The following is a 17,214-nucleotide window of genomic DNA, read 5'->3' on the forward strand; positions in this document are numbered from 1 at the left end:
AAGAAATGGATCCGCTTGAATACGCAAAGATGCAGCGTCCCGATTCAAAATGGATCGTGGATGCTGTAAGCAACGTGACGTTTTTCGTCTACAAGCTTTGCGATCACCCCATTGGGACTTGTTCTTTTCTACCACCTTATATTCTGGAAAACAAGAACGTCGTGTCGCTGATGAAAAACCCTAATACTAAACAAACTTACACGGATAACTTGTGCTTATTTCGCTGCATAGCCCTTCACCTAGGCCATCATCAGAAGGCTCTGGAAAATGCCACCCTAGATTTGTTCAAGATGTACACAAAACAGTCTTGCAGCAGCTTTAAAGGAATTAAACTGAGTGAGCTTCATCCCATCGAGGATCTGTTTAAAATCAACGTCATGGTATATGAACTCGTAGAACGAGATAGAAAAAACGATGAAATTCAAGCGGGGGAACCCGATGAGGAGAGAAAAGGCGGAGAAATAGTAGCGAGGCTCGTCCGACGGAGTTTGAAGAAACACGAGACTACTCTGTACGTCAATCTTCACGAAGGTCATTTCAGCTATATTACCAATATCGACAGATATACTCACTCGTTTCAGTGTCGCAAGTGTTTGAAGTTGTGGAAGACTGCGAAGCAGCTACATCGTCACGAAGCTTCCTGCGTGTGCAACGGTACCACCAATGTGTATCCCAGAGGAGTCTTCGTGAATCCACCGTCGGTATTCGACAAGATTCGAGAGGAAGGCATAGCGATTCCGAACGAGTGGGATTATTTCCCACATTTTGCCGTCTTTGACTTTGAATCTTATTCAGAGATGACAGCTGAGAAGTCAGGCGGTGATAAATTGACGTGGACTCGCGAACACATACCACTTAGTGTCAGCGTCTGCAGCAATTTGCCGAATTATCAAGACCCTTGTTGTTTTGTTAGTGGAGGGGAACCAAAAGAAATAGTGGGGGATATGGTGCGATATCTCATTGAGATAAGTCAAGAGAGCTACAGAATCTTAACCCAACAATTTGATGGAGTTATAAACGAGTTAAGGGAAAAGATTCAGACATTAGGGGGTCATGACGAAAGCAAAAAACAAAAGTCTTACCTAGAAAATGTGCTATCTACTCTAACAAGTCATTTAAAACAGATACCTGTTTTTGGATTTAACAGCGGAAGCTATGACATTAACTTGGTAAAGCGATATTTACTACCATATCTAGTTGAAAATGAACCAATCAAACATCTGGTCAAAAGAAATAACAATTACATGTCCATTGACACCGAACATATGCGCTTTTTAGACATAACCAACTTTCTAGCACCCGGTTTCTCGTACGATCAGTTTCTCCGTGCCTATGACTGCTCCATGTACAAGGGTACATTTCCATATGAATGGATGCATTTTGATAAACTTGACTATCCGTCCCTTCCACCCAGAGAAGCTTTCAGCAGCACCCTCAAAGGTACCACTCTTACCGAAGAAGATTACGTCCATTGTCAAGATGTCTGGCAACGGGAAAGAATGTCTACGACGAGAGACTACCTAGTATGGTATAATAACTTAGATGTCAAACCCTTTGTGGAAGCCGTCGAAAAAATGGCTGAAACATACCGCAAAAGAAAAATCGATCTTTACAAGGATGGTATTTCTGTTCCTGGGCTAACGTTGAAATATCTCTTTGACATTAGTCCATCTGCCAACTTTGCCCTATTTGGCAATCAAGACCAAGATCTGTACCAGACTTTCCGTCAAAATCTTGTTGGTGGTCCCTCTATCGTATTCACGCGATATCACGAAGCGGGTCAAACGCATATACGGGGTGGTAAACTTTGTGAAAAGATACAGGGTTACGACGCGAATGCTTTATATCTCTGGGCTCTGAGCCAAGACATGCCCACTGGTTATCCAACGCGTAGGAAGGAGGAAACCTCCTTCAAGAAAGAGAGAAAGCCTTTTTCGATTAAGGCTCAAGACTGGCTAGATTGGGAGGCGCAGAAACGTGGAATAAAGATAAGACACGAAGGCAACGGTTCAGAAACACGCTTAGGTCCGCGTATGCTACCGGTCGATGGTTGGTGCTCAGAGACTAAGCAAGCCTTCGAATTTCAAGGCTGCTATTTCCACGGTCACGCTTGTGAAAAGAATCCTCGTCATGCCGAAGACGAGATGCGGCAAAAATACGTCAAAACTGTGGAGAAGAGAAAGTATCTTGAAGAATTGGGGTACGAATTTATTGAAATGTGGGAATGTCAGTTCGATGACATGTCAAAGGTTGATCCCAAACTTAGGCACTTTCTTTGCGAGAGAAAGAAACCACTCGATTACAAATCGAAATTATCCCTAGACGAAATCATTCAGGACTTACTAGAGGGCAAGCTGTTTGGATGCATTGAATGTGATATTCATGTTCCCGATCGTCTGAAACCATACTTTGCGGAAATGACACCCATATTCAAGAACATCAATATTTCTCGGGATGACATCGGATCATACATGAAAACCTACGGGAAAGACCATAATATCATGAGTACCCCCAGAAGGAGTTTGATAGGCAGCATGTTTGGCGAGAAAATCTTTCTCGCTACACCACTCGCAAAATGGTACCTGGAACACGGCTTAGTAATCACTCGTGTGTACCAAGTAGTAGAATACACACCAATGCCATGCTTCGCTGATTTTGCCGATGCAGTGTCTGATGCGCGTAGGGCTGGGGATAGCGACCTTTCAAAGTCTGTTATAGCGGACACCATGAAGTTGATGGGAAATTCATCCTACGGGAAAACCATTACTAACAAAACTAGATTTCGGAATAATAAAATTACCGATTCTTCCAAAGCTAGTCGCCTCGTCAATGAGATTTTGTTTCGCGACCTGAACGCCATCACTGACGACTGCTATGAAGTTGAATTGTCCAAAAGCAAAATTGCGCACGACTTACCGATACAGATTGGCTTTTTCGTCTACCAGTATGCAAAGTTGAGAATGCTACAATTCTACTTTGACTTTCTCGATGTTTTCATGGATAGATCCGACTTTGAATATGTTCAAATGGACACAGATTCGGCATACTTTGCCTTAACTGGTTCGAGTATTGAAAATCTGGTCAGACCTGAGCTTCGACAACAGTTTGAAGTCGAGAAACATCACTGGCTTCCTCGCACTGACACGGAGGAGCACAAACGTTATGATAAACGAACACCGGGTCTTTTCAAACTTGAATGGGAAGGCCAAGGTATTGTAGCATTGTGCAGTAAGACATGGTATGGCTTTGGTTCCAAAGACAAATTTAGTTGTAAGGGAGCAAACAAAAGAAATAACAACATTACCTTTGAGAAATACAAGCGAGTATTGCAAGATCGAACAACAGACTCGGCAATCAATCGTGGATTCCCAGTAAAAGACAACCACATACTTACGTACAAACAAGAACGAAGTGTATTCACGTTCTTCTACCCCAAACGCAAAGTGGCAGAAGATGGAATTAATACCACGTATCTAGACATATAAAAAACAAAAAACATTAACATATGTTATTTCTCTTGACCAGTTTATTCAGTTTCTATTTCTTTTGAATCATGTGAGTTCAAGGCATGGCGCTCCATGTGTAAAGTGTATATGAGATGGCATTATACTTCTTTGAATTTGGTTGAATGTCGCTTTGCCACAGATGTGAAATTTAAAACATAAAGTTTCCTATTGTCATTTCCCTAACTTGCCATTGGAATATGTACTTTGATTTATTTTCCATAAGACATGTGAGTATTATTAAATTGTACTTGGTAGATTGGCGCCTGTTTTCAGTTTTTGAACTTTGTATGGATATTCGACAGTTTATTTCATCATGTTGTATCTATGAAAAATATTTGTAACTTAGATGTCAACTGTGACAATAAGTTCTTTTATAATAAGAGAGATCCGATTGTAACACTGCTCTTGTTTCGGATAACGCGCTAATACATATATATATATATATATATATATATATATATATATATATATCTTTTCTGTTTGACATATTCCCATGTCATTGCAGATTAGAGAAATTTTCAATTTCAAACTAATACATCACTGTTGGAATAGCGATGCTGTTTTCAATGACTTAATTAAAATGACTGTAAATATTAACCTGTGATGAGTATTACGTTACTGATTGCGCAATAGGAGATGGAGTATATATTTTTTTTTCCAAATCACATGTTTCATCGATTGCTGAAAATCAAACACATTTACTCATTGAAGTGTAATTAATTATGTACAACCACCACTATAAAAAAAAAAAAACAACAACAGATCGATGTATTTTTCTTAAGGACAATTCGTGAACATGAAAGGCTGTAACTGTGACTCAGTCCTGTCAAACTTATCCGAACCCCCTCACCAGTCCCAGGGATTTCGTACTCGTTTCTGTAAATAATACAAAAAAAAATAATCAACTATACAGACACAATTAACTGTTCATTCAATGTTAATTCATCCGATGTAAGAGATATTTCGAGGCTCGACGTGCGTTTGATGAAATAAACTAAAGCGTACGTCACATGAAGCAGCTACTTAACCATACATCCTGTCTACCCGAGTCCATGAATTTAAAGATACCATGCATTTACCAGTCTACAATTCACCACTTTCGCCATCTTCCCCACCTTTACAAATGTCACAATTTTTGCCACATTCATTACTTTCGTCACGCTCGACACTTTTTACATTCTTTACCACATTGACAAGTTTTGCCACATTCGCTGCCTTTATTACTTTCGTCTTTTCACCGTTTGACCATATTCACCACTTTCACCAGTGCCTTTGTCGCTTTCAACGTTTCGCCGTTTTACTGTTTCGCCATTTCAACGTTTCACCGTTTCACGCACTGACCCAGTAAAGTACAATGTTACTTAACGTATAAGTGAAATAAATATAATCAAATTAACATGGACTTCCTCGGTGTCTTTATATCCACGTTAAATATATCACGAGAACGGTTTAAAAGTAATACGGTAAACGACATAATGATATGCAGTGTATTATTTTTGAAATATATAGGATATCTATTTTACCGTGTAATGGAGTATGACAAAAGCTTTATAGTGAGGACATGGAGGATATCAACGAATATATGGATATTGCGCATGATTGTAAGTATAGTTGAATAAATGAACAAAAAGAAGGAAAAAGTTCAATGTGTTTCAATTCCGATATCTCGAGTTGGTGAATGTGGTTGAGATTGCGTGTTTACTTCATTGGTACGGTTGTCTGTTGAAACGATGCGAATGAGAAAATAGTATGAATGGGGTGCTATTTAAGTATGTACACACGCATAATATTATATTCTACAAATGTTAATTTGTTTTTATTGCATTAACGCTAATATCGTTACATATCCCCAGCCGGTCATTTCATCGGCTGATCACTGATTGTACGGTCTATGTTCAGATGTGAGGGACTGTACATGATACATAATATTCTGTATGAATACATTCGAAATATTAAATGCTAGCCGTTCTATTGAACTTATCCTCACGATATAACGACTGATACTACTATCTTAATGTTTCTCCACTACAACGTTTCATCGTCTGAATATTTATATAATTTGCTATGTATTGTAAACATAGGTTTGCGTGACGTTTGAATTTATCCGTGGTGTTCACCGAATGATGTGTCATTCATTTTCTCTCCTGACGTAGTTGTACATTATATCATGAAGCGAAGTAATAGTCCAGGCCATCCTGGTTCATGCGATACATTATTCAAAGTCAATTCTATGAAGACGGGCATGTTGTACATAAAATTCGCCACTTCGACGTTTCGTCGATTCGTCATTTCACCATTTCACCATTTCACCATTTCACCATTTTGCCATTTCACCATTTCGCCATTTCGTATTTTCGCCACTTTGCTGTTTTAAATCTGTGCATGTAACGCATGCAATTTTTTCAATGTCATATTTGAGTATTAATATAATATACTCGTGTGAGTGTCATTGTACGATGCGAATGAAGAAGTGGAACAACATGTCACGTCTTTGTGCGAACGAGTGAAGAGGATAAATATATTTAACGTGTGTATGTGTATGTATCTGACCAGATTATGTGCATAACAATACATGACACATTGTGTGTGATTTTTTTTCCGTTTATCCAAGAGAGGTTCACTTCTGTTATTTTTGATTGATAAGAAAAGATTATTTCAATTCAATGATTGACCTTCAAAACATGTATCGGTATTATATTTTATGCTTTCACCGTTATGAAATTACGGTGAAAAAAAAATGATATTAGAACGTGTGATGGCTCAGAAAAAAAAAATACACATTTATGCAAATCTACGAAGAAAGAAATACGAAAAAAAAAACGAGAACAAAACTGTAACGACCAAGTTTTTTTATGAAAAAATAATGATTTAAACGAATTATTAAGAAAGAATGAAGAAGAGGCATGTTCACTGTCGGGGATATCAAGAGAGGGGAATTTCTATTATCGATTTCTTGAACTCGTTGGGATACGCAGACCGGTCCTTTTGTCCAAGCATATGACGTCAGGAAAATGGGGTCTATGTGGAGGTTATGGTGTGGTGGAGCTGTGCGCGTTTGCAATATATCATGGAAATCTTATTTGACTTTGCTTGACCTAATATCATTACGGTGTGAGTACTTGGCATCGAAAGTGAGAAAGAATGAGGACAATTATATTCCTCTTTTCATCATTTCATCATTTTATCGTTTCATCATTTCATCATTTCATCATTTCACCGTTTCATCGTTTCATCATTTCATCGTTTCATCATTTCATCGTTTCATCATTTCACCATTTGCAGTCTTAAATCTATGCATGTAACGCATCCAAATTTCTTTTTTTGCAGTCATATTTGAGTATCAAGAGTATAAATCATGGGGGTGTCATAATATAATCGTGTGAGTGTCATTGTAGGATGCGAATGAAGAAGTGGAACAACATTTCACATCTTTGTGCGAACGAATGAAGAGGATAAATATATTTAACGTGTGTATGTGTATGTATCTGACCAGATTATGTGCATAACAATACATGACACATTGTGTGTGTGATTTTTTTTTTCCGTTTGTCCAAGAGAGGTTCAGTTCTGTTATTTCTGATTGATAAGAAAGATTATTTCAATTCAATGATTGACCTTCAAAACATGTATCGGTATCATATTTTATGCTTTCACCGTTATGAAATTACGATGAAAAAAAAAAGATATATAAACGTGTGATGGTTGAAAAAAAAACCCCACATATTTTATGCAAATCTACGAAGAAAGAAATACGAAAAAACGAGAACAAAACTGTAACGACCAAGTTTTTTATGAGAAGATAATGATTTAAATGAATTATCAAGAAAGAATGAAGAAGAGGCATGTTCACTGTCGGGGATATCAAGAGAGAGGAATTTCTATTATCGATTTCTTGAACTCGTTGGGATACGCAGACCGGTCTTTTTGTCCAAGCATATGATGTCAGGGAAAGGGTATTGTTCGTAGCCACGCGCGATCTCCACTGGTCAGTGCCAGTATAGCGGCATGACACCCGCTCTAGTGTTTAGGATGCACTTAAGTTAGTAGCAGGGTTCGTTTCATTTTTTTTTTTTTTGCACATACATCGACAGTGAGGATAAACTCATGCGCTGAATGAGGGGGGGGGGATGGGTAAGATATAGAAACAAGTTTTACTAGAATGTTTAACCCCCAAATCTTTAGCTAATGGCAACGTAGCAACGTAAACATAAGGGGGAAAACAACATTGTGAACCACGAACCGTAAATGACGGTATCGTATAACATTGCCGGCAAAAAAAAAAAAGAAAAAATGAAATGTTTGGATGGAGAATATCAAACATATGTGTGTAGTAGCAACCGTTAATGATTGCACTTTTCAGCTTTTAATCGTACCAATACAGATTAGTGGAAATCACCTCCGCATAAAAAAAGCAACTTTTCTCACATTAAAAAGCAATGGGTTTATCATTTCGATTTTCTTTTCTAAATGGACGGATTTGTTTTTCTTTTAATCACTATGATGATCATTAGAAAATAAAGGAAACATAACCAGCCTAGGCCCTTGTATAATTAAACAAACCTCGTATGATTTATTCGATATATTATATTTATAGATGTTATTTATCAATTACAACGTGCACACAAATGATACTTACACTCATAGTATAATAGATCTAAGTAAGTATAATTTGAAAAGTAAAGAAATATTTTAATATTACTTCCTGCATGACAATATATTCGTATAGAAGGACCAAAAAATTGACAGCCTCATTACCAATTGTTAGTATTATTTAAACTAAACTACTTTTATCCTCTTCATGAAAATTGACGCAAATTAGCAAAGAGAGAAAACAATTCATTGCGGTTATCGTAAGAAGGCGATGCCATTACTTTATATCAACTGTATAGTATTGTTATAGTACTGCCATAGGCTACTGATAGTGTAATATACTCGTTTCCTTGTACTTTATTAGATGCAGACAAAATAATATAACATGGCTACAGGATCTTTCCATAGACTCTAGAATTGGGAGGGGTAAATGACTTGAACTGCATGGTAACGCAACAGCTACTAAAGCATTATATTCGTCTCATACGGATAGACTAAAGCATCCGAAACTTGACCTATCAGCTTTTCACATCATTCACATCTGTATCGAGTTATACAGATCAATACCTCACACCCGTTGAGAATATACAATTTTATCTTGTTCTCTTTCACACGATGGTGCAATACTTCCATCGAATTCACCATCTTATCCAAGCGTGTCCGACGCTGTTACGGCTAAGACATAACAATAGACCTCGTCTCACACCTGTTGAGAAGATACAGTTTACCTTGTTCTCTTTCACACGATGGTGCAATATACTTCCACCGAATTCACCATCTTATCCAAGCGTGTCCGATACTGTCATGGTTATGAACAATAGGCATCGTCAACACGTCACAGCACAGCCGGGGTTTGCTAAAAACAAGGGTGTCTCATTAAAGTAGAATATCTATAAGGAAGAGTAAGATCACGCTGAGATAATAGATTGCATATTTAAACAATAATATATAACTTAAGCAATGGACTATCATGTTACCTATTATAACAAAACTGTTAAAACAGAAGAATCTTTATGAGCGTAATAAAAAAAAAACAACAACACACAGACATATCAATAAAACAATAGGATATTGCTGAAACCATCGACCATCATCTCCGTTAAAACAATAGGATAATGCTAAAACAATCAACCATCGTAGCACGTTGTCGACAGTAGTGTATCGTTAAAACAAAAGAATATTCATGAGCATGATCTAATACAATAAACTCATCGTTAAAACAATAGCATATTGCTAGAACTATTAACCATCATCTTGCGAACAAATAGCACACCGTTAAAACAAAAGAATATTATTTATGAGCGTGATCTAAGACAATAGACTCAGCAGTAAACAATAGAATATTATCGAGTAATACCCTAATTATACAAATCTGATTAATTTTGTGATCGTTAATATCATATTCTCTTTGTTTAAGAACAATACAACTATTCATATTTCATATTCTATTGTTTACTCTTCCTGCTCCTGCTCCTGGACCTCTTGAAAAGGTACCTCATATACTACTTAGGTGAGTTATGCTGTGAATTATGACAATTGATTTAAGCAGGTCCTATACTCCTACATTATTACCTATCAAAGTGTAAGTGCTGAGATGCAGTATGTGATACTTCAAGCTGTATTTCTGTGGTATTCCTGAAGTACAGTTGTTTTTTTTTTTTTGTGCATAGCTCATAAATTTTCATAGAAAGCAACCTAATTTTTAGAAAAATCATAAAAACTTCTGAATTCCAAGTATTATGATGGGATTTCCTTTGAACTATTGTCTAATAATGTTATGTAAAACCCAATATCGTACATTTTGTTATGAAAAAAGTAATTTCATATTCAATAACAGTGTTATCTAGTCAGTAACCGTGCCTTCATTCATTACAAAATAATCTAATATTGATACAGCTGATGACTATGTGGTGACTACCACAATGTACTGTGGTGAACTATGTGGTGACTACCACAATGTAGTGGGGTGGACTATGTGGTCACTGTCACAGTGTAATGGAATATGTGGTTATAACCCTGTTACCACAGTGTGTGAGACTGTGGTTTGATTCACGGTGTATTTAATATGCGTTTTGGACCATGTGGTAACGGATTTGTTTTCCTAACATGTTTTGTCTTACTTTATACACTTCCCACATCCAAATTTATGAAAATGGTATTCACTAACCTACATGACATTTTGTTAATAACTACGCATTTTGTCCAATCTACAGATCTGATCTGTACATGCCTGCAGTGAGTGCATACACCATGCTGTACTCTGCATGTATTCTTCAGTTACCTGACCCCTGTCCTGCTAAAAATTCTAAGGGTCTTCACAAATTATGCCCCTGTTTGATCGAATTTTTCAGACATTTATTGATTTTTTTTTTTACACTTCCACTTTCATCACAATTCATTCGATACGAAGGTGTAAATTTGGCAATGCTTGAAGAAGTGTAGGTCTACACCATTTCAATGAATGATTATTCCAAAAATAAAGCGTGTGCACATTTATAAGTCCTTGCAATGAGATATGTAACATTTTTGACGCAATAGAAATGTACCTGTGTGGAAATGTTTGTTAATTTCTTGTTGTGATATTAGTCTTGTGATACATTGTTGTGTTTTTTAACCACTAACTCTTTGCAACTTCTCATTTCCTGTTCCCCCACGTGCTTTGTCAAAAGGTTTATGTATCAACTGGTCACCAAAGACTCACCATGTATAGATGGCAAGATCCATCGGAGCATTCTTAACCTAAAGCCTAACACCAGGGACTCCTTTAGCCACTAAGCTGGCCTGTAGTTTGAACAATACCAGCTTCATGCAAAGTACACAATTAGGAATTATATTCTCGTACATACTCCCGAAGAGTAAGTGAGTGTGAAGGAGAGTAAAGATAGATTTGCAATGGCAATGTGATAATAAAAACTCATACATCTTACGATTGAGCCTATGCCTTCCGGCTTCTGCATGAGCAATGTATTTTTGGTAAAATAATTTAGATAGTCATTGTTTGTAATATTTCATGTATTTATTTGAAGTTTACGCCATTTTCTTTTATGCCTCCGCCACGAAGTGGTGCCGGAGGCATTATATTTTCGGGTTGTCCGTCCGTCCGTCCGTCCTTCCCGTCCGTCCTTCCGTCCGTAATACATTTTGTGGACAAGGTAACTATCAAAATCTTTTGAGGTATCCTAACGAAACTTGGCATGTATGTGTATTAGGGGGTGAAGTTATGCCTATCAGTTTTTGCGTGCACATGCTCAAGGTCAAAGGTCAAAAGATCAAGGTCAAATACATAGAATTTCCCTATTTCCATCACATATTTGCAATGTCTGAAGATGTTTTCTTGAAACTTAGTGTATATCATGTATTACCCACTTAAGATTCTCTGGTGAAAGTTTGGGTCATGAGGTTGTCAAGATCTCTTCATGGAACATAGTATATACATGTATACACATGTACTGACTGGCAGTGATTATCTAGATAATTTAGGGTGCATGGGGTCAAAGGTCAGGGGTCAAAGGTCAAAGACAATGTGCTGAAGACAACTCATTATCATGTGTGATTATTTTTATGTATTTTTTTTTTAATTTCCGCTTATTTTCTCTGGAAAGATGTATCACAATTTGCGTTCAGAACATACGAATATTTTCGCTTTGTGAAAACGCATAAAAAGAGCAGGGTTTAATTCCTTGATCTATAAAGCGCACACTTTTATCTACATTTATTATACAAAATACATAATACATGATACGCAGGTTGTTATCCGTTTATGCATTTGCGACAATTATATATTATATGTCTGGTCCACATGCCCTCGTTTTACAGTTCACGCGCCAGGCGTGGGGTATTAGGCTACTGCATACACGTCGCTTTTCTTCCTGTGTGTATGGTTAGGTTCAGCTGGTCTAAATTTTACGGATCTTCAAAAATATGTGCCAAAACTTAGATTCCTTCTGCATTTTCGTTATGTTTATACTCTTCAGAAATCTCAAACCAAAGAAGTGGTCTTTAACATTCACTGACCTACAATTAGATTGGTTGACCTGAATTCATTTTACTTATTTTCAGAAAATAAGTATAATGGTTCGGGTCTTCATCTCTCTTTATCACTCAAACTATCTTGACCCATGCATTGCCTCTGGATTCGATTATACTAGCAAGTCCTTACCAGTAAATGAAGGTACAAGATTGCTTTTGTTTGAACAAAACAAAATCTATAATCTATTTCTATGGTCATTACAAAAAACAATGCTTGGTCAAGACTGTAATGAGGTGTATAAACATAAACAATGTACATAGAAAATAAAGAAAAAAATCAATAAAAAGATAAAAAGATGCACCTGACTATTAGTTTCGAGTACTGCCACTGACACTATCTATTTCTGATGCATGATTTTTTTTTTACTCTTTGTATTAAAGTTGTAATTATCTCTTTGGACATCTGCACGTGCTTTGCCAAAATATATCTCCCATGTATTAGATGGTCAGCATATCGACAGCAGAAACCATGAGAGTACTTTTAATTTATTATACATACAGGGGTTTCTTAAACCGCTGAATAATAGCATTTGTAGATACCTGTCTCGTGCTATGTATATATACGACATGGCTGTCTCGTACTACAATACTTTAAAGGAGTACGAGAGAGAGAAAAAAGATAAAAGTGAATGAAGAATAGCATTCCAAGGTTCGTGTGACAATATAATGTTCGTGCTACAAGGTTAGTCCTGCGCTTCAGGCTTCTGCATCATTTTGTGTGTGTGTGTATGTGTGTGCGTTAGTGTGTGTGTGTGTGTGTGTGTGTGTTTGTGTGTAAGTGGGTGTTAACATTTCTATGAAGAATTTGCTAAAAACTGGAGAAGTAATTCGATTCGAAAAATTACATCGCACTCTCCTTATACTGCGCGCAGTGAAATTATCGGGTTTTTCGCAGCGAAACACAGTGAAAAAGTACCAAATTTTACTTTTTCCCCTTTGGGTAGAATCCTGAAAATGAAACCTTCCATTATGAAAGTTCGATATTAGTAACTGATTTCAGCAGTAGCATCATTCGCATTCTTCGCAAAAGGGAAATTGAACATAACGGACTTACTGAATTAAGCGAACAAACTGTTTATTTTGTACTTTTACCGATACTTTGGCTGGTGGGTTGGTGTTTCTACAGATACGACATTTGACGTTGATCATTCATTACTGGCGTGCTACTGATCGACCTGCACCCTCTTCGCAGAAATGTTTGGCCCAGTGGGTGTGCACTCTGCCCCATCTTTCAACCTTCAGTATGGAATGCTACCTCCTGCTAAGCGATGAGTTCTTCTCTACAGCCGCAACGCTGGCGCAATCCTGCCAGGTACGTCACCTTCAACTGTGCACTGTTGTGTTCAATAACAATATAATGAAGCATTACAATAATTGTTATGAGGCATATCGTTGATATCATTTTTAACGATATGGCTATTCTTTTTATTTATAGTCTTTTGGAAAATGCCGTATAGACAAGAAACAGCACCACTCGCGATTAAGTGTGTATCCCAACTGATCACAGGACAATGTTTTAAACATGTCTAGAAAACAAATTAATAACACAGCTCACATTTTCGATAACAATTATGTGACCGTGCATTACAAAACAAATAAAAAGTCGCACCCTTTGATTTTACGTGAGGACTGGGAAAAGGTGAAATATGTCAATTAAGTCAATCCTGAGTTTTTCATAATATTTTCTGAAAGAGCTATTTTTTTCTACATTATTCTTTAGTTTGGGATCATAACACGAATAGGAAAATGTGTTCTCCGCAGTTTTTATACAGCCCCTTTTTGGCTGAGAGTAGAATGGTCGGGTATGTATTAAAGGCCCCTTTTCATTTCTTGAAAATATCTTTGTACACTTCACTTTCAAGTCGGATGTTATTTTGACAGGACAATACCATTGCTTTGAAAGTTGGCACTAATCATGAACAGAATATGTTGATAGAACATGCTCGATATCGTCGTAATCCGATAATCCCTTCATTGTTGTTTATCATGTGGTTGACATCTGTTTTGTCCCCTTCATCGTACAGCTAGCGTGGTTTGGTGAAAGATTAAGCGCTTGAATATGCCATGTACTTCAAAGCCTCTTTTATCTGTTCCTACTTTTCCAGAGTGTGTGTTTTCTTTCCAGTATTTATGTAGGTTAGGGGAGTCCATTTCAATTGAGTTATACATCATTTCAAAGCTTAGAGGCTGTTCTTTCAGAATATGCCTTCAACTAAAAAAAAACATGTCTGGTACGTTTTTGTTGGTTTTGTGTCACATGTGTTTTGGTAGTGTAACATATTATTGAATTTTAGTATTTCATGTGGAGATTAGCTGTCCTATACAGAAAATGTCTTATCTTCTTCTGATGGTTAAAATGTCCTTGAGTGAGAAAAGATAATCGTATACTTTATCTTGCTTGTAGGTATCAACAATTGTAGTGCAGCGAATTATCCCCTACAGCTTATCTTTCGTAACTTCAGATAATGACTTCTTCAACGATAATTTGATTCAAGTTTTGTTTGTTTTTAAGGGGAGGGGATTTTTTTTTTTTTTTTTTGTCCAACAATGGCAACAACCAATATACAAACACGGGTTGCGTGTCAGCAGTAGTTGATTCTTCGATAACAACATATTAGTTATTGCTCATTTCTGATACTATGAAATTCACATAAAGGAAGTGAAAGTGTGATCATATCACATATTCATTAAATAAAAAAAAGTGATACCTTTAGTAGGACGGATGCAAACTTTTTTTTGTGTGTGTGTGTGCGTGTGTGGTCGGGTTTCTCTCGGCGCAGTCTTTCTAAAGATTAACTTCCGTTTATAATGTTTGGCCTTCTAAACAGCTAAAGATTTCAGTATCTATTTCTTGGGGATATGGCTGCTTATTAAAGAAAAGAAAAAAGAAAAGATAACCAAACAAAACGAAACAAAGCACAATGGCACTCATCAGTCCCAGTGCTGGATTCCGATATACGCGAATTGTTTATAAGACTGTAATATCTGCAAATTTATTAGTCATGGGGAATATAGAAGTAGTCTAGTAATCTAATCCCATTGAGTTCATGTGTGTTTTCTCAGGTCTGTTGGGCATGACACCATTGCAATCAAATCTGCCCTGATGTTCAGTATGCACACCAGAAGTATGGTCTGGAGGCTCATGTAGGTCTATAAAAGTATTTCCTTTTGGTGCATTAGATCTGCAATGCATAATGACAAACTCATTGTTGGGCAGATAAGGGCATAAAATAACTCTACCTATGGGAATCTAGATCAAATTATATTGTCAGTCTCGTTATATATGTGGCGCGGAACCTCGTGGTTGGCAGAATGTAGAAACAAAATATTTCATCTTTGAAACTCGTTCGATCATTCAATTATAAGGTAAGGAGATACCACATGAGTGGAATAATCCCTTCCAGAATAATCTCCAAAGCTGCCGGTTCTCTTCAGGCTGCACTACTTGCAATAACTGCTCTCAGCCAAAATGTCATATGCCAAACTAAATATGAAGCGCATTCCGAATACGCCTCGCGTTCGTTTGGGCTGGCCGCATTTACATAAACACCAGTCGACTTTGAGTAGCAATAGAGTAAAATTAACATTTGCTACTGCAATAGCTTGAATCAGCACTGATTCATTTATTGATATACAGATATCGACGTACTTTTCATGCATGTCACTGACGGTGTTACTGCCCCGACGGATCTCAACGCCATACTATGACCCGCAAGAAGCTTGCTCAGAGGGTCATAGGAAGGAATATTGGGATCCCTAGAGACAGTCATGCCATCAGTGTCCCGAATGAAAGAAGTGTATAAATCGATGCAATGGCTTCATGTCATGTGATTCTTTTTAGCAAGTCGTGAGTTGTCCCTACACTGGAAAGTAATGTATCTTCCGATTTCACGATGGCTTTCGTCATGTAAAAATAAGCAAAATACACGATGAGGATGGAGGGGCAAATACAATGGTGTATTCTTGACCACGCGCCTTGTTTACGTTTTTTTTTTCTTCAGATCCGCGAACTTGCGATGACGTTAAAGGGTGGTTGGACGTCAACGTCAGCAGCAGCAGCAGCAACGCACTTAGCCGAGTTTCTCTGTCGTTTGCCTCATCTTGAACGGGCCGATATCAATTGCCCCGAATTGCCCGAGACATTCTTCACAGGAATGACTTCACGACCCGCAATCTGTAAGGTAAATGAATATTATTAGGCCCAGATAGTATTTCATTAATTTCTTGCTAAGTTTCGCAGAACAGGTATGCATTATGAGGTCTATAGGATCGGTATCAAATTATATTTTGCAGAAGTCTTGGTGGTCTTTGAGTTAAAAAATAATAATTTCAAATATCTATCCTTGAAGGAAAAGGGTTATCCATTTTTGTACCTGATGATATTTGTCAAATAATAAAAGCATAATCAATGTTCTGAATGTTCTGATTTACCTCTTCATTTCCCTGAATATTATTGTCTTCTCAGTCTGCCACGCAAGCTTAACAAAATTGCCCCCAGTGCATTGTTTCTAAATGTATATATCAAATCAAATAGAGAAGTATAGATCCAGGAAGCTCTTCTATTTCCTACCAAGATAACAGAGTGAAATGTTGCTATACAGCAATAAATATTCGATAAAAAATAGAACCAGTTATTCTATATGTAGGCCTACTTAGACAGCGGCTGTCTTATGGATCGCTTCTGTGTTTTTGTGCACGCTACAGCTTGAGGACATTACCATCAACGACAAGCCGTTAAACCAGTGGCTCGGTGACGAGTAAAGGAGGCGAGACATATGACTGGTATGCACATAATTTGGAAGTATCTTATAGTGTGTTTCATTGTGCATCATTATGCAAATGAGGATTTGTTTTCAGATACACTAATTCGATCGTCTAATTCTGCAGTCTTACAGATGAACACATACAGCATAATATTGACATAGCCAGGCTGGAGCAGTATAAAGTGAATGAAGTCCTCCCTGAAACACTATACTGGAGCATCTTTTCCTCCTTCAACCTCATTATACGCGATTTTCCCAGTATTTTCTCATATATCAGTATATTCTTTGCAAAACGATAAATGATTGAATGAGAAAGAAGGTGTTCT

The 17,214-nt window shown here is 37.2% G+C and overlaps 2 protein-coding genes across 2 annotated transcripts in view; both read left to right on the forward strand.

Annotated features, from left to right (window-relative positions):
• LOC140246800 (uncharacterized) overlaps nucleotides 1-16,886 on the forward strand; it is a 195,886-nt gene extending 179,000 nt beyond the window's left edge. The window contains 3 exon segments of the mRNA XM_072326132.1: nucleotides 13,252-13,437; nucleotides 16,127-16,306; nucleotides 16,830-16,886. Coding sequence (XP_072182233.1) covers nucleotides 13,252-13,437; nucleotides 16,127-16,306; nucleotides 16,830-16,886 — 423 coding nt within the window.
• Nucleotides 2,727-3,485, forward strand: LOC140226488 (uncharacterized). The gene has a single exon (XM_072306956.1). The coding sequence runs from the start codon at nucleotides 2,727-2,729 to the stop codon at nucleotides 3,483-3,485; it is 759 nt and encodes a 252-aa protein (XP_072163057.1).
• Nucleotides 16,887-17,214: the final 328 nt, after the last annotated feature.

Source organism: Diadema setosum, chromosome 3, assembly GCF_964275005.1.
Source record: "Diadema setosum chromosome 3, eeDiaSeto1, whole genome shotgun sequence".
In the NCBI taxonomy this organism is placed as follows: Eukaryota; Metazoa; Echinodermata; class Echinoidea; order Diadematoida; family Diadematidae; genus Diadema; species Diadema setosum.